Source organism: Rhinoraja longicauda, chromosome 2 (genome assembly GCF_053455715.1).
Source record: "Rhinoraja longicauda isolate Sanriku21f chromosome 2, sRhiLon1.1, whole genome shotgun sequence".
Classification (NCBI taxonomy): Eukaryota; Metazoa; Chordata; class Chondrichthyes; order Rajiformes; family Arhynchobatidae; genus Rhinoraja; species Rhinoraja longicauda.
The window spans coordinates 84,948,096-84,969,585 of NC_135954.1; the positions used below are offsets into that span (position 1 = coordinate 84,948,096).

The 21,490-nt window shown below is 42.2% G+C and overlaps 1 protein-coding gene across 2 annotated transcripts in view; it reads right to left on the reverse strand.

Moving 5' to 3' along the window:
* mios (missing oocyte, meiosis regulator, homolog (Drosophila)) overlaps positions 1-21,490 on the reverse strand; it is a 46,295-nt gene that overhangs the window by 4,428 nt on the left and 20,377 nt on the right. For both annotated transcript variants that reach the window (XM_078422131.1, XM_078422141.1), the window contains exons 5-10: positions 20,622-20,791; positions 20,465-20,530; positions 12,762-12,920; positions 9,823-9,975; positions 7,003-7,207; positions 1,210-1,339 (exon numbers count right to left, since the gene is read on the reverse strand). In XM_078422131.1, the coding sequence (XP_078278257.1) occupies positions 1,210-1,339; positions 7,003-7,207; positions 9,823-9,975; positions 12,762-12,920; positions 20,465-20,530; positions 20,622-20,791 (883 nt within the window). The remainder of the gene's footprint in view (positions 1-1,209; positions 1,340-7,002; positions 7,208-9,822; positions 9,976-12,761; positions 12,921-20,464; positions 20,531-20,621; positions 20,792-21,490) is intronic.

The following is a 21,490-nucleotide window of genomic DNA, read 5'->3' on the forward strand; positions in this document are numbered from 1 at the left end:
CCAGGTTCGATTGTGGCCTAAGGTGCAGTCTGTGTGGAATTTGCATGTTCTCTGTGATTGTGGGTTTTCTCTGGATGCTCCGGTTTCCTCCCACATCCCAGACATGCAGGTTTGTAGGTTAATTGACCTTTGAATTGTTCTGTGTGTAGGGAGTAGATTAAAAAAGGGGATGAAATAGAAGTAGTGTGAACAGATGATTAATGGTCATCGTGAATTTGCTGGGCCAAAGGGCTTGTATCTCTAAATGATTTAAATGAAACAGACTTCAACAGTTTAGTACAGCACAGATAAAGGCCCTTCTGCTTAATTTGCCTCTGCTGACCAATATGTTTTAGATAAAGTGTCATTCACCTGCATTTGGCTCATATCCCTCTAAAACTTTCCTTTGCATGTACTCATCCAAATGTCATTGAACTATTGTTATACCAGCCTCTACCACCTCCATTGGCATATACCCACTACCCTCTGGGAAAGCCCATCAGATCACCTTTAAATCGTTCCCCTCTCCTTAAACCTATGCCCTCTAGTTTGAGACCCCCATAGCCTGGGAAAAGACCACCCTATCCATGTTCCTCAATTTTTAAAATATAAAGGACACCCCTCATCCTCCTCCACTACAGAGAAGGCTTCTGCAGTCCAGTCAATATTCTTGGGAATATTGCTTTTAAATGAATAATTTTTCAATAATTTGAATGCAGTTAGTTAAGATCAGTCTGTAACATAATTAAGGATACAAAACATATCATCACATAAAACATACAACATGCCCGTTAGCACTCAATGTCAGGATGCCAAGATAGACTAACCTCATCTGCCTGCATATGATCCATATCCATGCCTCTATCTAAAAGCCACTATCATATCTGCCTCCACCCCTGGCAAAGAGCTCCAGGCATCCACCACTCTGCAAAAACACTTGCCCTCTCACCTTAAAACTTAATGGCACAGCAGCCGTGAAAGATCAAGTGGCCTACTCCGATACATTTGTTTATACCAATCCTAAATAGCTCCCCGATTCATTTTCATTGATATGGCATGGTTAACATAACCATGGCAGAAGATTAGTTTTTTTTGAAAAGCAAATCAAATCTTTAGCATATCAATGAAATATCAATTCTGAAAATTGTAATCTGTACTTCTTAATTCGCTATCATTAAGTATCCCGCTGGACCTGTGAAAATAACAGTCACGTGGATATTTAGCATTTACCTGAACCAACTGAGCATATGACCAGCATGGCCTCCATGACGACAGTTTTGGCACCAAGTAAACCAGTTATTGAACTGAGCCAGTTTTTTGTCTTTGCTGAGATCAACCTTTTCATCGGGCTTTCCAGTTCCTATTGCAGAAAAGGCATTCAATTATAGCAATACACATTAAAAAATATTAAATAATTATTGCTCTCTTCCTGATTTTGTTGTTAAGAACTTAAGGATTATTGATTCAGTTACTTTCAGAGAGGGAGAGAGAGAAAGAATATCAATTAACATTTTGCTGTCTAGTCATCAGTGTCCTTTTGGATGAACTTGTTTATAATTAGTAAGAGGTACAGAACCTCTTTGAAGGTTATAAATGTCGGTGTTAGCAAACAAAATGTTCCAAGTCCAACACAAACAAGGTATTTAAACATAATGCAGCAAACTTATTTAATTGAAATTAGTCATTTCTGCTTTCTCAAGGGAGCCAATTCTAATAAATGGTTCATACACTTCCACGGAGAGATGGATCAAAAATACATCTGTGCCCACTGTCTGTAAAATTACTCCTTCCCATTGGAGACCAACAATACATAGGCCAGGGCTGACAATTCAGAGACAGGAATTAACAATCCAGAGGCCTAAGCTCTAATGTCACCAGGGAATGTAAATTGAGTTGATTGTCTAGAACTTAAAATGAGAACATCAAGCCTTATTGTAACATTCCATCTGGTTCAGTCAAACGCTTCAGTGGAGGACTCCTGCTATATGACCTGCATGTGACTTCAACCCGGCCCCTTTTGTTAGATCGTAGATCTGAAATGGCATCGCAAGTCACCCACGTGCAAGATGCTCACCGCCATTTTCTACAGGGCAATGAGGCGCAGCCTTACAGTGCCAGAGACCCGAGTTTGATCCTGACTACTGGTACTGTATGTACGGAGTTTATACGTTCTCCTTATGACTGCGTGGGTTTTCACCGGGTGTTCTAGTTTCTTCCCACACGCCAAAGACGTACAGGTTTGTAGATCAATTGACTAAAAGTAAAATTGTAAATTGTCCCTAGTGGTGTAGGATAGTGCTCGTGTGAGGAGTGGTCGCAGGTCGGCGTGGACTTTGTGGGCCGAAGGGCCTGTTTCTCTAAAGTCCAAACAAGGGATGGGATGTTACTGCTTTCTATGCTACCGCTTCTCAGTCCCTCCCATTTCGCCAAGTTTCTCCAGCTACACTGTATGGGTTTTGATGATGAAACTTCCCCAAGCTGCAAAATATGAGTTTTCCCCCATTTGTCCTTAACTGTGGGTGGTTGCATCGATGTTGACTGCTCTCGGCTGCATCTTTACAATTTTCAGCACTTCTACTCTCACGCAGTCTCCTCCCACCCCTTGCCTTCAATGACCAGCCTCCATAATCAAGACTCCAAGTTCAACTCCACTTCATATTTCCACCAGTTTCAAAGCAATGTCACCGCTCCACTTATCCATATCTGCACAAAGCTACCAGAAGCAGCTAAAGAAACATAGAATTATGGCTTTTTTTAAAAGACATTTGTATAGATAAGAGGAAAGGTTTAGAAGGCTATGGGTCAAATGCAAGCAAATAGACTATCCCAATATGCCATCTTATCAGGCCCCGATGGTGTGACGGGCAGAGTGCTGAGGGAATGTGCAGACCAATTATCTGAGGTCTTCACAAAAATCTTCAACCTGTCCCTTTTAAAATCCACCATCCCTCCCTGCCTGAAGTCCACCACAATCATCCCACTGCCGAAAAAGTCTGTCATCAGCGGCCTTAACGACTACCATCCGGTAGCACTAACACCGGTCATCACAAAGTGCTTCGAGAGACTGGTCCTGCAGCACATCAAAGCCAGCCTCCCACCCACCTTCGACCCATACCAGTTTGCCTACAGAGCAAATAGGTCTACAGGGGATGCCATCGACACTGCTCTTCACACTGCACTGACCCACCTTGAACACCAGGGGAGCTATGTGAGGATGCTCTTCCTCGACTTCAGCTCTGCCTTTAACACGGTCATCCCGAGCAGACTGGTCACCAAACTTTCTGACCTTGGATTTTCCCAAACCATCTGCCAATGGATCAAGGACTTCCTGACCAACCGCCCCCAGACCGTCAAAATAGGCCCTCACCTCTCCTCCACCATTACACTGAGCACCGGCTCACCACAGGGCTGTGTGTTGAGCCCCATCCTTTACTCCCTCTACACTCACGACTGCGCCCCCACCCATCCCACCAACACCATCATCAAGTTCGCGGATGACACGACTGTGGTTGGACTCATCTCAGGAGGAGATGAGACAGCCTACAGGGATGAAATCCAAAGGCTGGCAGCATGGTGTTCAGTGAACAATCTTGTCCTGAACTCCAAAACAAAGGAACTTATAATAGACTTCAGGAAAACCAGTGCAGAACACGACCCACTCTACATCAATGGGGTCTGTGTGGAAAGGGTACCCGCTTTCAGGTTCCTGGGTACGCACATCGCAGAGGATCTTACCTGGTCTACCAACACCATCACCACAGTGAAGAAGGCACAGCAGAGACTCCACTTCCTGAGGATCCTCAGGAAGACCAACCTGCAGGAGAAGCTCATGATGTCCTTCTATCGCTGCTCCATCGAGAGTGTGCTGGCATACTGTATAACCACATGGTATGCCAGCTGCTCAGAAAAGGACAGGAAGGCCCTTCAGAGGGTCATCACGACGGCCCAGAAGATCATCGGCTGCTCACTGCCCTCCCTGGAGCACCTGTTCAGCCTACGCTGCCTCAGTAGAGCAGGCAAAATAATAAAAGATCCATCCCACCCCGGCCACCGTCTATTTGTTCATCTGCCCTCTGGTCGACGTTTCAGGTCGATCAAATCCCGAACAAACAGACTTAAGAACAGTTTTTACCCCAGGGCCATACGAGAACTGAACACTACCTTCTGCACTAGGCAACACTTAAAACTTTTGTACTTAATATAATTGTATTTAATTGTTTTTGCATTTATTGCATATATGTTTTTACGCACCGTCAGGATTGGCTATTTTTTAATTTCGTTGTACTCGTTGCAATGACAATAAATGAATATTATTATTATTATTATTATAAGAACCCGTTCCATGCAGCTCTCTTCACTATGTAAATTGCCAGGTTGGTGAAATTGAATTAATGGAGTTGCTGTACAGCTGGCACAGACATAATGGGCCAAATGACTTCCTCCTATGTTGTAGGAAATACAAATATATAAACACATTTTTGGTGGCGAGTTTAATTATGCGTCAACAAGCTTTGTATGTGATTGCTGGAGCACAATGCTCAATGATAAGAGTGCAAGAGCAGCCATCCAATGTTAGCACCCAAAATTGTGCCTGTGAGCTTTTGTTAGTCTTTATTTTTGCCTTGACTGCTATCTCCCACATATGGTCAAGAAATGTCCATGACCTGCCATGGGTTACCAAGATATATTGTTGCATTAAAGCAAGTTTTTCTTTCCACTGCTAAAAAGGTAAAAGCATATGTGGTTTCTAACACATTCTACCCTCGACCCATGTTTCCACTCTGTACTCCAGGTCCCCAAAAGCCTGTGTACATTGTCAATGCAGGCAAATTTTCTTGATGTAGGTACATGTATCACTTATATATACCCTGAAGAACCTAGGCAATGATTCATTCATAATGATTCATGGTTTGATGAGCTTATCCGAGATTTATATGGTTAAAATATATCTAAAGAAAGCAAAGCAATTTGCCACTTGAGGAAAGTTTGGAGAGCCTGGAGCACAGACCTAATGTTTGTAACAATTATGTCACAACAGATGATAGGTCATGAGACACGATGGAATCTGCCTCAATTTCTGCACTCTGCATCTTCCCCTTTGCTCTACCTATTGTACTGGATTTGATTACATATAAATGTATAGTTTTATCTGACCTGATTCAACAACATGCAAAACAATGCTTATCACTGTACCTCAGTACACATGATAATATTAAACCTAAAGAACCATCTCATGTTCATTAGTGCTGAAAACCTGTCCTGCTGGAATGGAAGATAGACAAACAGCTGGATTAACTCCGCGGGCCAGGCAGCATCTCTGGAGAGAAGGAATGGGTGATGTTTCGGGTCGAGACTCTTCTTCAAACGCCAGGAATTGAAGCCAATTGACGAGGCATCAATACTTCAAATACTGAGCCATTGTTCAAGTTGATAAATTATGCAAAATAAAAATACAACCCTATTGAAAAAAAGCTAGAAATAAATGATGGATCACCAATCCAACACTTTAACACTGTTTCTCTTCCATTGATGCTGCTCGACCAGCTGAATATTTCAAGCATTTTCAAAAAAAATTTTTAGACCAGCCTATGGTTCTTCCAAGTCAGTCAGTTTCTCTGAAATTGGGAATGGCAATGACTATTGTTTCTCGCCAGATTTATAAAATATCACCAATGTTCATAACACTTATAATCGGGAAGCCACTTGTAGGCTCAAAATCATGGGGGGAAATCTAGTGGAGGTGTGCTTTTACCAGAAGCTTTTCCCTTCATTGTAGTGACTGCTGTAGTTTTGTTTCTTGAAAGTGGCATCACAATCAAGAAGGCTTTCAGCACATTAGCCTACATCAGTCAAGAGTATTGAGTGTAGATGTTGGAAGATCATGTTCCAGTTGTACAAGACATTGGTGAGGCCACATTTAGAATATTGTGTTCCGTTTCGGTCACCCTGTTATTGGAAAGTTGTTAAGCTAGAACGGGTGAAGAAAATGTTTACCAGGATGTTGCCAGGACTAGGCTGTAGGAAGAGGTTGAGCAGGCTAGGTCTTTATTCCTTGGAGCGCAGGAGCATGAGGGATGATCTTACAGGGGAGTATAAGATCATGAGGAGAATAAATAGGGTAAATGCAGTCTTTTACCCAGAAAAGGGGAATCAAGAACCAGAGGACATAGGTTTAAGGCAAGGGGGGAAAGATTTAAGAGGAATCGGTGGTAGGTATATGGAACAAGCTGCTGGAGGAGTTAGTTGAGGCAGGTACGATCATAATGTTCAAGAAACATTTAGACAGGTACATGGATAAGATAGGTTTCGAAGGGTCAAACACAGGCAGGTGGGACTCGTGTAGATGGGGCATGTTGGTCATCGTGGGCAAGTTGGGGCGAAGGGCTTGTTTCCACTCTGTAGGACTAGGACTCTAGTCAGCTTCCAAAAGGAGATGTGTTGACAGGACAGAAGATTTGGGGCAAGTAACAAGGAGCCAAAAATGTTAAATTATTGAGGGAGCAAAGAGAAGAAATTCTTTGCACAGAATTTTTGGAGTAGGAAATGATTTGCTGCAGGAAGTGATAGTAGTAGCACAGTTTTTTAACGGAGCTAAGACATAAGTGTGTGAAATAAACCTCTGACAGTCCGCTTTCCAATTGTTTGGAAATCCCGATGGTACAGCATGTGCATCACCTGATCATTTCGCATGCTCCCTTTGACCTCACCCAGTCCACATTTCCATGCAACTTTTAAACACACTTGGTTCCTGTTTCCAGCGCTCTCTTTAAACTCAGAGGTCCAATTTTCACTTGTCCTTTAAGCCCAGTTCACGTAAAGTCCAATAGTCCAGAACTTGCCTATCTGACACCAAGACCCACACTGGGTTACTGCAGTTTAACTACATTAAAATACTAGAACAGCACCAAATAAATGGGTTACTTTCCTATTATCAGCAAGGAAGCCAACAAAAACTTTTGTAAATGATTGCTCTGGTTTACACTTCAGACAGATAACAATCTTATACCAATAAATAGTGGTTACCTAAACAACTTGAAACTGGTGTTCCCATATTGATAAGACAGAGTGCACAGCGTGGAAGAGGTTTACGACATCCTGGGCAGCTTGTAACCTTTGATTTGGTAGGAGAACCGCTAACACCATACTGGCTGAAGCTTCTTCCCTGATGTGGCATGGCAGAACAGCTGTACGATATGGATTTTCCACAGAAGTTACAGCTCACAAACACCTGGAATAAATGCATTAATATACAGTTGTGAATGGGAAACTTGAAGCATCTTTAAAGTAAAGGGGTTTGACCTTCATTTCCTAACAAATGAAATGAAAGCCAGTGCCAAAATATAGTAATAACAAACATGTTCGACATCAAGTTCACCAAGTATATTTTTAGTGTTTTAAACTATATACGTAGGATAGCTCTGTCATAGATTTATATATTTAGCCTTCAACTCAAATTTGCACAGGCAAGTTGGTAACATTTAATCAAATGCTTCTGCTTTCTAGATTCATCTAATTCTTGCAAAAGGCAAGACCAATATTTCCCTTTTAAATGGATGCAGGCCTTCAATAGGTGAGAATACAAGCTGACAACATAAATAGTATGTAGTTGATCTCTTCTGCCTGTATGTGATCCATATCCCTCCATTCCCTGTGTCCATCTAAAACCCTCTTAAAATGCCATCATTTCATCCACTTCCACCACAATCCCCAGCAGTGCATTCCAGGCACCCACCACTGTGGAAAAAACTTGTTCCGCACATCTTCTTTAAACTTTCGCCATCTGACTTTAAGATATGCCCTTGGTCTTTGACAGACATTTTCATCCTGGGGGAAAAAGGTTCTGACTATCTACCCTATCTATGCCTATTATAATTTTATATACTTCTATCAGATCTCCCCTCAACATCTGGCATTCCAGATAAAACAATCCAAGTGTTTACAACCACTTCTTAGATGTAATACCCCCTAATCCAGGTATCATTCTGGTAAACCTTTTCTGCACCCTTTCCAAAGCCTCCACATCCATCCTGTAATGCGATGACCAGAACTGCACACAATACTCCAAATGCAGTTTAACCAAAGTTTAATAGCGATGCACCGTAACTTCCTAACTCTTGTATTCAACGCCTCAACCAACGAAGGCAAACATACCATTTGTCCTCTTTACCCCTCTACTATTGTTGCTATTGCTGTTTTTCCGCCTATACCTGTAACTGGTCTAAACCCCATTGTATCCTTTGACAGCAGTCACTGTCCAACATGTCATCAATTTTGGCGTCTTCTCCAAATTTACAGACCAACGCATTTACTTTTACTTCTATGTTGCATATATATATATATATATATATATATATATATATATATATAAAATGTAAAAACCATGCCTTGTATATTCTCATCCAAAATTGAGACAAAAGATTAGCTATGATCTTTATTCGCCATTAGCTTTTATTCCTTGGAGTGCAATAGAACTGGAGTGATCTTATAGAGGTGTACAAAATCATGAGAGTAATAGTGTGCTTTTACTCGGTCTTTTGCCTAGAGTAGTCATAGAGTGATAGTGTGGAAACAGGCCCTTCGGCCCAACTTGCCCACACCAGCCAATATGTCCCAGCTGCACTAGTCCCACCTGCCAGCATTTGGTCCATATCCCTCCAAACCTGTCCTATCCATGTACCTGTCTAACTGATTCTTAAATGTTGGGATAGTCCCTGCCTCAACTACCTCCTCTGGCAGCTTGTTCCATACATCCACCATCATTTGTGTGAATCGATAACCAGAAGACATAGGTTTAAGGTGAGGGGAAAAAGATTTAATACGAACCTAAAGGATGGTGGGTGAATGGACTATATTTTTTTGTCCTGTGCACTTGTACATTAATGAAATAACATCTAAGGATGAAAGGGTGGTGGGTGAATGGAATCAGCTGACGGAGGAGGTAGTTGAGGCAAGTACTATTGCAACGTTTAAGCATTTAGACAGGTACATGGATAGGATATGTTTAGAGGGAATATGGCCCAAACGCAGGCAGGTGGGACCAGTGCAGATGGGGCATGGCACATTGGGCCAAGGGGCCTGTTTCCACACTGTATGACTCCATAATCTTGTTGAATCGTAGAACAATCTCAAGGGTGTGAATGGCTTACATCCATTCCAAATTCCTGTGCATTTATGTTAAACAATCAAAGATAGTACGTGACTCCCTCATTACCAGGGACAGGGAGGCTAGTTGCACTTGTAGAAAATGGTCCATACTGCGATTTTGCAGAACATGAAGCTGTGCCATCTGTTCATGCGCCAAGAAACAAGAGTTGAAAAAAATATTTATTTACTCCCCCACCACCACTGCACACAAATGCGATTAGTGCAAATTTTATTCTGTACAATTTTTGGATAATGATAGGCAAATCTAGTAAGGGGGAATTTCCATTATGCGAATAGCCAGAACATGTCAATCAACTGTATATTATCCCTATACCATTTCTCTCAAAGAAACAGGCAGATCTGTCAAAAACAGTTTATTTTAGATCTATGATGACCCTAAATCCTATTGTTACTTCCTAAATGCTGTTACCATAGCCTGCAAGTTAGCACTTTCCTCTCTCACCCCTTCCATAAATAGTGATTACATTTGCTATCTTCCACCCTGTAGGAAACATACTTCAATGAGATTTGATGCCATTTCCTTCAAAATCCTAGAATATAAGAGCCAGTTTTCCTGGAACTCTTAACTTAGACTAGAAAACAATGAATTAACAAGTTAGTCTATTTTTGAAACAAGTTCTCCACATTAAGCAAACTTTTTTAACACAATACTGTTCAGTCTGTTTGAAATCCATTTACCTGTGCAAGAGGTTTTGAAAACGGGTCCAATTTACTCCTATGAATGTCAAATTCAGCCCTCTTATGCCAGAATCTCCAAGCATCAAGTAGATTCCTGTAATTCTCAATCCAATACTGTACCCTGGGATCCTTCACAACATCACCGGGTGAGCCCTGAGTAAGTTAAAATATAAAATTTCACAAATGCGTGCAGTCACATTTAACAGAAAATGTATTTGTCTGGGTGGTTACCAAAAGTGCAGGGGTAAAAAAAGACACTGTAGTTTAAAATGTACTTTAAGCAAATTATAGTACAGTTATCCCATGTATCAAGAGTTGCAACATGACTAAAGTGAACAATTTTTCCAAGGCCAATGATTTAAAATTATTTATAGACTATATCAAAGTAAAGTTCATAATAATTCAGCAACAGTTCATAACACTCTGCTAGAATCTTGTCTTTTTAAATATTATATAAATGCTTCAACCACAAACCATTTATATGTTAATGCTAATTAATTACTGATCAAACCAACCTACCCAAACCACCCCATCCCCGGGCACTTTCCCCTGCAACCGCACGAGATGCAACACCTATCCCTTTACCTCCCCCCTCAACTCCATCCAAGGACCCAAACAGTCTTTCCAGGTGAGACAGAGGTTCACCACCACCTCCTCCAACCTCATCTATTGCATCTGCTGCTGCAGATGTCAACTTATTTACATCGGCGAAACCAAGCGCAGGCTCGGCGATCGCTTCGCTCAACACCTGCACTCGGTCCGCGTTGGCCAAACTGGTCTCCTGGTGGCCGAGCACTTCAACTCCCCCTCCCATTCCCAGTCTGACCTTTCTGTCATGGGCCTCCTCCAGTGCCATAGTGAGGCCCACCGGAAATTGGAGGAACAGCACCTCATATTTCGCCTGGGCAGCTTGTAGCCCAGTGGTATGAACATCGACTTCTCCCACTTTAGATAGTTCCTCTGTCCCTCTCTTCCCCTCCCCTTCCCAGATCTCCCTCTATCTTCCTGTCTCCACCTATATCCTTCCTTTGTCCCGCCCCCCTGACATCAGTCTGAAGAAGGGTCTCGACCCGAAACGTCACCCATTCCTTCTCTCCTGAGATGCTGCCTGACCTGCTGAGTTACTCCAGCATTTTGTGAATAAATACCTTCGATTTGTACCAGCATCTGCAGTTATTGTCTTATATATACTGATCAAACCATTAATCGTTTAATGATTATCCCGTTCTTGGAATTGCCAAATCTAACCCATTCATTTATCTGACTAAATCATGACAAGACATCCTCGTTGGCTGCAAATTCTGATACTTTAAGCCTCAGTATTAAAGCAATAATTTAAACCAGTATTTTCAATGAAAGGGTGGCACAGTGATCATGTTCCTGTACCAGCAAATCCATAAACTGTGATTAATGAGCTGGAGACATGTTCAAATACTTCTGCTGTCGCTGAACTATTTAAATTCAGTTGATCAAACAATTCTAGAATGAAAAGGATCGGCCAATGATTATCTGATGGCCCACAAAGAATAAAGGGGGAAAAAGGCCAATACCATACAAATATTTGGTGGGAAATAGATGTTCTTTCATTAATGTACAACTGCACAGGGCAAAAAAATATAGTTCAACCCTCAAAAACTTCAGTTCATGACAACTCCAAATTATACTGCCAGTTCATGAACAATCAACCACTTGCTCAAATGGGAGTTTGTTCGATTTAAAAAAATATATATATATATATAAAGAACTCTTCAGAAAGAAAGTTAGAATCTCACATTAGAAGATAACAACAATCTTTTGTGGCTCGTTGTTAGCACTTTTACCTGAGTGTTAAGGCTTTGTGACCAGAGACCTGAAAGCAAATAATCTTGGCAAACATTCCAATACGATATTATGGATGCTGTATACTCTCAAGAATGCATTTTCCAGTCGAAACATTAAAATTTGGTCTTCTCCACTCTCATGTGTACATTAAAGATTCCACAGCATTATTCTGAAGAAGCAGAGAGATGCAAGTCTGGTATCCTTGCTGATTTCATCCCTCAACGCATGTAACAAACAATTTTAGGGCAGCACAGTGACATAGCAGTAGAGTTGCTGCCTTACAGAGCCAGGAATCAAAGTTCGATCCCGACTATGGGTGCTGTCTTTATAGAGTTAGTATATTCTCCCTGAAACTGCATGGGTTTTCTCCGTGTGTTCCGGTTTCCTCCCACGGGTTTGTTGGTTAATTGGCTTCGGTAAGATTGTAAATTGTCCTGAGTGTGTAGGGTAGTGTTAATGTACGGGGTGATCATTGGTCGGCGGGGACACTATGGGCTGAAGTGCTTGCTTCCGTGCTGTATCTCTACGGTAAAGTAAATTTTGTCATGGGGACACAAGAGACTGCAGATGCAGAGATCATCTAGCTGCAGCTCCAGTTCCGTCAGGCGATCAGTCCGGAGCTGCAGTTGGACACACTTCCCAAGAGGTCTAATTCCCAGCAATACTGATGTTTTCCTGACTTCCTACATCCTGCAGGAGGGGTATACCAGTGCCCTAACTGCTATCTTTATCGCACAAAAGTTCCAGAAAGAGTTACCCAAGCAATGTTACTCTTGTGCAACAACAGTCTGCTTACCAATGTAACTACAGCTTAAACTTATTGCTATTGAAGACCTTTATTTTTTTAATCCTATAGGTAAAATAAGATTTATTATTTTGAGTCTGGAACACTAGTTCCTGAACCCCTTTCCCCCATTGAAACAGTTGTTTTTATAACAATATTTTCTATAATGCAAGGTTTCTTAGGAACGCAACTGTGATTTATTAGAATCACCTGTACTTAATTGGCAATATTATGCTGAGATGTCTCACGGCTGTGAAAGGCACTTTTAATTATGAAATCTTTTCTTTCTGTACACGAAACATAGAAATGTATGTTCCAATTTTATTTTATTTACCTGCAGCATACAGAAACTTGCTGTCTGTACATCACCAGTCCTATCTACATAACTCTCCATGAGGTCAATGCCATCTTTTGTCAAGCCTGTTAATAGAATTCCCTCTAGGTTTCCAGCTTCTTTCATTTCATTGGTTAGTTTGTCAATATACCGAAGAATCTAAAAGACAATGTCAAGTATTAATTTAGCAAAGCAGCAAAAAAATAAATTATTTAAATTCCTTACATTAGGCAGCTAAATTCAAGCAACATTTGAAACATATTAACACATCTGGGAAAAGAAAGTAAAACTTACCTATGATTTTGCATAAAAACACCAATTACAATTAAGGTTGTGAAATTCATAAGCATATTTGGATAAAAGTTCATATCCACAAACTTGATTCCCACTTCACCTTCCATTCCCTTCCCTTGCATTTTACAACTTGAAATTTCTTTCTTTTTTTCTAATATATTCTTTGCTTGATCTCTACACCCATATTTGGAATGGAATTCCACAGTTTCAACACACTTGAAATAAGTAATTTCTCCTCATCTTGGTCCCAAATGTTTTACCTTCACCTCTGACCCCAGTCTCCTGGTCAGCCACAAACACACATATTCCGAGATTCTCCACAATTACATTCGGTGCTCTAAAGGAGGCAACCTCTGCATCGGTGAAATGAAATGCAGACTAGTAGACCGGTTTGCACGTGCACTCTATCTGTTGTGGCCATCTGAATTCCCTGGCTGCCATCCATTATAATTCCCCTTCCCATTCCCAGACTAACCAGTCTGTTGTTAACTTTCTCCACAGCCAAGGCAAGGCCAAAGGCAAACTAGAGGATCAGCACATCATATTCTACCCAAATAGACTGCAAACCAACGCTATGAACAGTGAATTCTTCAATTTCAGATCACCTTCTATCCTTTTCTCTCTCCCTTCATCTACTCTGGATGTCTATCAAACCACCTTCTTTCCATTTTACCCTACGACCTCCATCACATAGCATCTTTTCAAAGGTCCTTTATTGTCACGTGTACCAATTTAGGTACAGTGATATGCGAATTACCGTATAGCCATACTAAAAAAGCAACAAGGCACACAACTACATAAAAGTTAACATAAACATCCACCACAGCGGATTCCCCACTGTGATGGAAGGCAATAAACTCTAATCTTCTTCCCCCAATTTCTCCCACAGTGGGGGCGGTCGAAGCCCCCGCGTAGGGCGGTCAGAACTCCCGCGGCTTGGAGTTCCCGAAGTCGGTCTCTAACCAAAGACCGCGAGCTCCACGATGTTAAGTTCGCAGGCTCCCACGGCTGGAGCTCAGAGGTCGATCCCTGGCAAAGGGATCGCAAGCTCCAGCGGTAGAGCTCCCGAAGTCGGTCTCCAGCAAAGGCTGCCAACTCTTCGATGTTAGGCTGCAGTGCGGACGGAGATACGATACGGAAAAAAGACCACAAGAAGTGGCAGTAGGCCCTTCAGCATGCTCTGGCACTAAATAAGATCCGTACTCTAAATATGGTAGACGCAAAATGCTGAAGTGTGAAGAAGGGTCTCAACCTGAAATGACACCCATTCCTTCTCTCCAGAGATGCTGCCTATCCCGCTGAGTTACTCCAGCATTTTGTGTCTACCTTCGATTTAAACCAGCATCTGCAGTTCTTTCCTACACAAAGTATTATTAGGTCTCAACTAGAGTACAGGATGCTGTTTTAATTACACCATACAAAAGTGAGTGATTTTGCAGATAGTGAAGATGGTTGTAAAATATTGCAGCAGGAACTGTTTCGATTGGCCAGGTGGGCAGAGGAATGGTTGATGGAATTTAATACAGAGAAGTGTGGGGTGTTGCATTTTGGGACGTCGAACAAGGGCAGGACCTACACAGTAAATGGTAGGCCTCTGGGTAGTGTTGTAGAGCAGAGGGATCTAGGAGTATAGGTGCATGGTTCCATGAAGGTTGAGTCGCAGGTAGATAAGGTGGTCAAAAAGGCTTTTGGCACTTTGGCCTTCATCAGTCAGAATATTGAAAATAGAAGTCGGGAGGTCATGTTGCAGTTGTATGAGACGTTGGTGAGACCGCGTTTAGAATATTATGTTCAGTTCTGGGCACCATGTTTTAGGAAAGATATTGTCAAACTTGAAAGGGTTCAGAAAAGATTTACGAGGATGTTGCCAGGACTAAAGAGTCTGAGCAATAGGGAGGTGTTGAATAGGCTGGGTCTCTATTCCATGGAGCGCAGGAGGATGAGGGGGAATCTTATAGAGATATACAAAATCATGAGAGGAATAGATCGGGTAGATGCACAGAGTCTCTTACCCAGAGTAGGGAATTCAAGGACCAGAGGACATAGGTTCAAGGTGAAGGGAAAAAGATTTTATAGGAATCCGAGGGGTAACTTTTTCACACAAAGGGTGGTGGGTGTATGGAACAAGCTGACAGAAGTAGCTGAGGTTGGAACTATCCCATCGTTTAAGAAACAGTTAGACAGGTACCTGGATAGGACAGGTTTGGAGTGATATGGACCAAGCGCAGGCAAGGGACCAATGTAGCTGGGACAATGTTGGCCGGTGTGGGCTATTTGGGCCGAAGGGCCCATTTCCACACTGTATCATTCTATGACTCTTTAAAAAAAATGACATTACTCAGGACGATACAAGATGTTCTCAAACGTATTTTGTCACGAAAAAAGATTGCACAGTGGATTTGTTTTTCCTTGGAATAGAATAGACATCTATTTCCAATGGATGAGGTCAATATCCAAGAAGTATAAATTTAAATTGATTGCTAGATGGGCGAAAGGAAAGTTTGAGAATCAACTTGTCCCACAAGAGAGTACGGAGGTCTGCATTTCTGCCTTAAAAAGGTGCCGAGCGAGAGAAACATTAATTTTAATTAAAATGTATTTGGATGTGCACTTGATATTCAAAGGTTTCAGAGGTCTTTGATTGTCACGTGTACAATTAAGGTACAGTGATATTCGTATTACCATGCAATGCTAAACCAAGAGCTAGAAAATAGAACAGTACAGCATATGAACGGACCCTTTGTCCCACAATGTTTGTGCTGAACATGATGCCAAGTTAAACTGATCTCATCTGTCTGTACATGTTCCACATCCCTTGATTCCCACCTCTTCCATGTGCTTATCTAAAAGCCTCTTTAATGCCCCTTTCGTATCTGCCTCCGCCACCACCCCTGGCAATGCGTTGCAAGCACCCACTACTCTCTTCTGAAAAGACTTCCCATGACAGATCTCCATTAAACTTTTCCCCTCTCACCTTGTAGCTATGCCACCATGGGAAAAAAGGTTCTGACTGTCTACCCTTACACATCTTGCAATTTTATACACTTATATCAAGTTTTTGCTCAACCTCCGACGTTCCAGAGAAAACAATCCAAGTTTACCCAATCTCTCCCTGTACCTGAAACCCGCTAATGCAGGCAGCATTCTGGTAAACCTCCTCTGTGCCCTCTCCAAAGCCTCCACATTTTTCCTGTAATGGGGTGACCAGAACTGCACGCAATACTCTAAATGTGGCCTAACCAAATTCCTATTGAGCTGCACCATGACTTCCTAACTCATATTCAATACCCCTAGCAATGAAATCATATTTCTTATTTAAATAGTACCAATACAAAAGGCAAAATGGTAAATTTAAGGTTCCAAAGATAAATAATTTTAGTGGAAAATGACTCATCAACATAGGAGGCCAAAGTGACAAAGGCTGCACCAGATGGTAACATAGTATAGGAAATAGGCATATATCATTCAGTCCCTCAAACTTCTCCTCAGTAAGATCACAACCAACCTTTCAACTCAACATAATGTTCCTGTCCAATTACCACAACCAAATTCCTCCAATATCTAGAAACCTATCAATATGTTCCAAATTCTATCGTTGAATTAAACTCCATTTCCCTCGGAGGTACAAAATGCTAAAGATTCACCACTCTTCCCAGAAGAGAAATAGCTCCACATTTTAACTATGAATGGTCTCCCCCTTGTATGGAAGCTGTGATCTCTAGTTGTTGACTTCTTACTTCTGAGTATTTTACATATCTCAATTCAAAGATATTCACTTGCGCTGTTCTAAACTCCAAGAAAAATGCCCCAGCCGAATCAATTTCTCTATACATGACAAACCTGCCACCAGGAATTAATTGGATGAATCTTTGCATCACTCCCTTTTTAGTAGGTATATCCCTTACTATTAATAGGCCCCAATCGCCCGCCGTGGACAGAGGACACGTGTCACTACCAGGAATCCACCCGGAAGGCCCGGCTTGCCCGCCCAGAGAGGAAGGATTTGGACATCTTAAACAGTGCACTCCCTCCCTTAAGCAGACTGACTATGGGAGAGAGTGTACTGCTTTGACAGGGGAGTGGGCCACTGAAGGCCCTGAAACAGTCTGGGGCTCGGCTGGATCGGGCATCGCTCCAAGACGCCAACCGCATGGACCGGACGCAGCAGATAGAGATGGAGGATATCACGGCTATGCTTAGCCAGGCTGACCCTGCAACGCAGGCACTTATAACGACTGGGACTTGAAAAAGGTGCCAAATCTGGCGAATCTGTAATGTCTCAGTGTACGAATACTATGCACTGGTACTGTATCTGAGTTGCTTCTCCAAGATGTATCCAAGTGTTTATGTATCATGATACTTGTACTGAAACATACACAAAAATAAATTTCACTATCTTGGTACATGTGACAATAAAGTGGCATTGAACTATCTACAGACAAGGAGACCAAAATGGTGTACAAAACTCCAGTTGTGGTCTCAAAAAGGGAAGCAATTTATCCTCAATCCCATGGAATTATGTAAAAACATGATTATAATGAGACATCATTACACTATTGCTCAACTCTGCGATGCGCCCACCATATAAAATGTCTCCTCAAATTGCTCCTTGCATCTGCACATTGGCTTTTAGTGACTAATACAAGAACATTCGGGTCACTTTGAACAACAACGACCAAAACTCTCACTATTTAAAAAATATTCAGCATTTTCACCCGTAGTCGATGACAATTTAAAAAAAATCACACTCCATTTGCCATGTTGCTATTCACTCACTCAGCTTGTCTATATACCCTCAAAGTCTCTTTACAACCTCATCATTGCTTATATTTTCGCTTACGTTTTGTGTCATCAGCCAACTAGGATTCACTCAGCCAAATTAATGACATAGATTACAAATGGCTGAGGCTCAAAAACTAGCATGCGGCACAAAAAGTAATCCTGAGATTATAACCCAAGATGTTCTGTTTTTTAATCCATAACCTAGCTCTCTAAATTTGTGCTGCAGAACACCAACAAATTTTTACCCATGCTGTCAATAGAAATGTGGGCATACCATTCAGAAATCTCATTTATAATCACTCAAATGTTAATTTCCCTTGCAGCTGAATCTCCCACTTGACCTATCATTTTCGTCCCGTCCTTTGCAGCAGAGCCAGTAAATTTTGCCACAAATTTGACCACTGCAGTCACCCCCCTCTCCAGAGATTACCCCTCAAACAGCTCAACAGCATTCAAAACAATATATATTTCTCAGATGTTTTTTTTAAAAGGGCGCTTCTGCTCTACCTGCATCTACTGCTCCGCCTAGTGGTCATCCATTGCTTTTCTGTCCGTGTAGCTCTGCCCATTAATTTATTATTTTCTAAGTGCCTGGATATATTTTGTATAAATATCAGCATCTCCACGGCTGCTATGTTACAGTTGCACATTTACTTTCCCTCCCTAGATAAACAGTCACATTTGCTACCTCTAGATCTGCAAAATCATTAAAGTCTAAGGAATTTTGGAAAATGATAATTAGTGCATCTACTATCTTTGGAGGCACCTTTTTCAAATCTCTTACATTGAAGAGTTTACCACGTTAACTATGACAAACTAAGGACAAATCTGCTTGCCCATGTCTAGGTCCCTCTCGTACAGCACAGACTCAATAGAGAGCACAGGAAGAAGTGCTAGGTCACCAAATTACATCTATTGTACCCAAGAGCAAGGATGACTTATTCACTCCCATCTTATAGGTTCTGCGGTGGCTAATGAGGTCAATGTGGGAAGCACATCGTCATCTTAGGCATATTTTATCAACATGATTAAACTACAATAGAGCTGATAAGCAAGTTTGGTGTTCCGACTGAGCATGCGCAGGTCATAGGTCGTGGGGCATAGAATTGTCGCTAGATCATCTGCTCCATGTAAACAAATCTTCATTTCATCCGTTTTTTCCAGTTTTTCCGTATAGGTAAGAAAATACTGTTTTCAAAACGTAATTTGGTTAATTAGTAAAAACTATGATGATTTTGTAGGTTTTTTTGCTTTATGCGGTGAGTTCCCCTCAACTCTCCCCGACTCTTTAACTTGGCCCGGAGCCGCGGAGGCGGCTGCGGGGACTGGAAACAGAAGCTGCCGGCGAAGGTTCACCGGAGAGCGGATCGTCACCGACTCAGAGCCGGGACAAAGCGAGAGATCGCAGCGCCCCCTCGCAAACAACAAACTCAAGGAAACATCCCTCCTCGCTGCCTCCGCTCACCCCGGGGCTTCTGAACAACAACTACAACACTTGTGATTGTTCTTATATCACTGCGTTAGAGGGAGACAGGGCCAGGGAAGAGAGTGGAGGAGCGGCGCAGATCTCGCTGGTGCTGGGAGAGAGAGGGGGAGAGAGAGAGAGAGAGAGAGAGAGAGAGAGAGAGGGGTGGGAGAGAGAGAGAGGGGGAGAGAGAGGGGGGAGAGAGAGAGAGGGGGGAGAGAGAGAGAGGGGGGGAGAGAGAGAGAGGGGGAGAGAGACAGAGAGAGAGGGGGGAGAGAGGGAGAGAGAGAGAGAGAGAGGAGAGAGAGAGAGAGGGGGGAGAGAGAGAGAGAGGGGGGAGAGAGAGAGGGGGGGGGAGAGAGAGAGGGGGGGAACAGCGGGTGAGAGCCGGAGCGCAGGGAAGGAGAGGGTGTCAGACGTGGTTGCTCCCTCCCTCTCTCAGCGCCAGCCAGATCTGCGCCGTTCCTCCACTCTCTTCCCCGACCCCATCTCCTTCTAACGCAGCGAAATAAGAATAAACACGTGTTGCAGTTGTTGTTCAGAACCCCCGGGGTGAGCGGCGGCGAGGAGGGAAGTTTCCTTGAGTTTGTTGTTTGCGAGGGGGCGCTGCGATTTCTCGCCTTGCCCCGACTCTGGGTCGGTGGCGATCCGCTCTCCAGTGAACCTTTGCCAGCAGCTTCTCCCTCCAGTCCCCGCAGCCGCCACCGTGGTTCCGCGGCTCCGGAACAAGTTAAAGAGTCGGGGAGAGTTGAGGGGAACTCGCCGCATAAAGCAAAAAAACCTACAAAATCATCACAGTTTGTACTAATTAACCATATATACACCAAATTAAGTTTTGAAAACAGTATTTTCTTACATATACAGAGAAAAACTGGAAAAAACAGACGAAACGAAGATTTGTTTACATGGAGCAGATGAGCTAGCGACAATTCTTTCCCCCTCGCGACCCATGACCTGCGCATGCTCAGTTGCAATACCGAACTCGCTTATTGCTTGCAAAACTCCAAAACCCAACAAAGGATACATTTAAGTGCTTGACATCCATCAACAACAAAAAAATGTTGGAATTTGTTGTTCCAAGCCTGGAATAACAATGCAAGAAACTGCAAAATATTCAGATAAAGTATATTTTGGGTTTATACTTATTTATGATTGCACTTACCTGGGTGTCATTTAGAAACATATTGGCAAAGGCCACTCTGTCACGCACGGCAACGCTGCTCTCATACTAAAGTGAGTAATGAAAATGACAAAATAATTGATATGCAAAATATGTTAAGTGATCAAAATTATAAATATTAAATGATAGAAGACCTTACCAGTACACCATCATATGATCCTGGTTCACTCGTCAGAAAGGCAAACATGACACAGAGATAAGGATTATTTAGCTGCAATCTTAGAGTACTACACATTTCTCGCCACAAAGAATCCTTTTCATCTGTGTAACCCGACAATGCCATTGCTACAACGTTCAGGTTCAAATCTCCTGCAAGTCAAAGTATTCATTATAAACCACCATTTTTTACTTTATTCAAAAATATGAACTATAAACATGGCTGAAAACAAGTATGAAAATGTGATTCCAAGCCGCCTGTGGAGCCCCACCCCATTTCCAATATTAGCAACCTGACCCAAATAAGGATTGCAATTTCTGCCAGAGTTAAATATTCAATGTTAGGAACAAATGTGTATGTCAAAAATCCACAGCACCACAATGCAGCCTTGATGTGAAGAAACATTGGATCTATAGTGCCCTCCATAATGTTTGGGACAAAGACCCATCATTTATTTATTTGCCTCAGTACTCCACAATTTAAGATTTGTAAATAAAAAAAATCACATGTGGTTAAGTGCACATTGTCAGATTTTATTAAAGGGTAATTTTATACATTTTGGTTTCACCATGTAGAAATTATAGCTGTGCTTATACATAGTCCCCCCATTTCAGGGCACAATAATGTTTGGGACACATGGCTTCACAGGCGTTTGTAATTGCTCAGGTGTGTTTAATTGCCTCCTTAATGTGGGTACAAGAGAGCTCTCAGCACCTAGTCTTTCCTCCAGTCTTTCCATCACAGTTGGAAACTTTTATTGCTGTTCATCAACATGAGGACCAAAGTTGTGCCAAAGAAAGTCAAAGAAGACATTATGAGACTGAGAAACAAGAATAAAACTGTTAGAGACA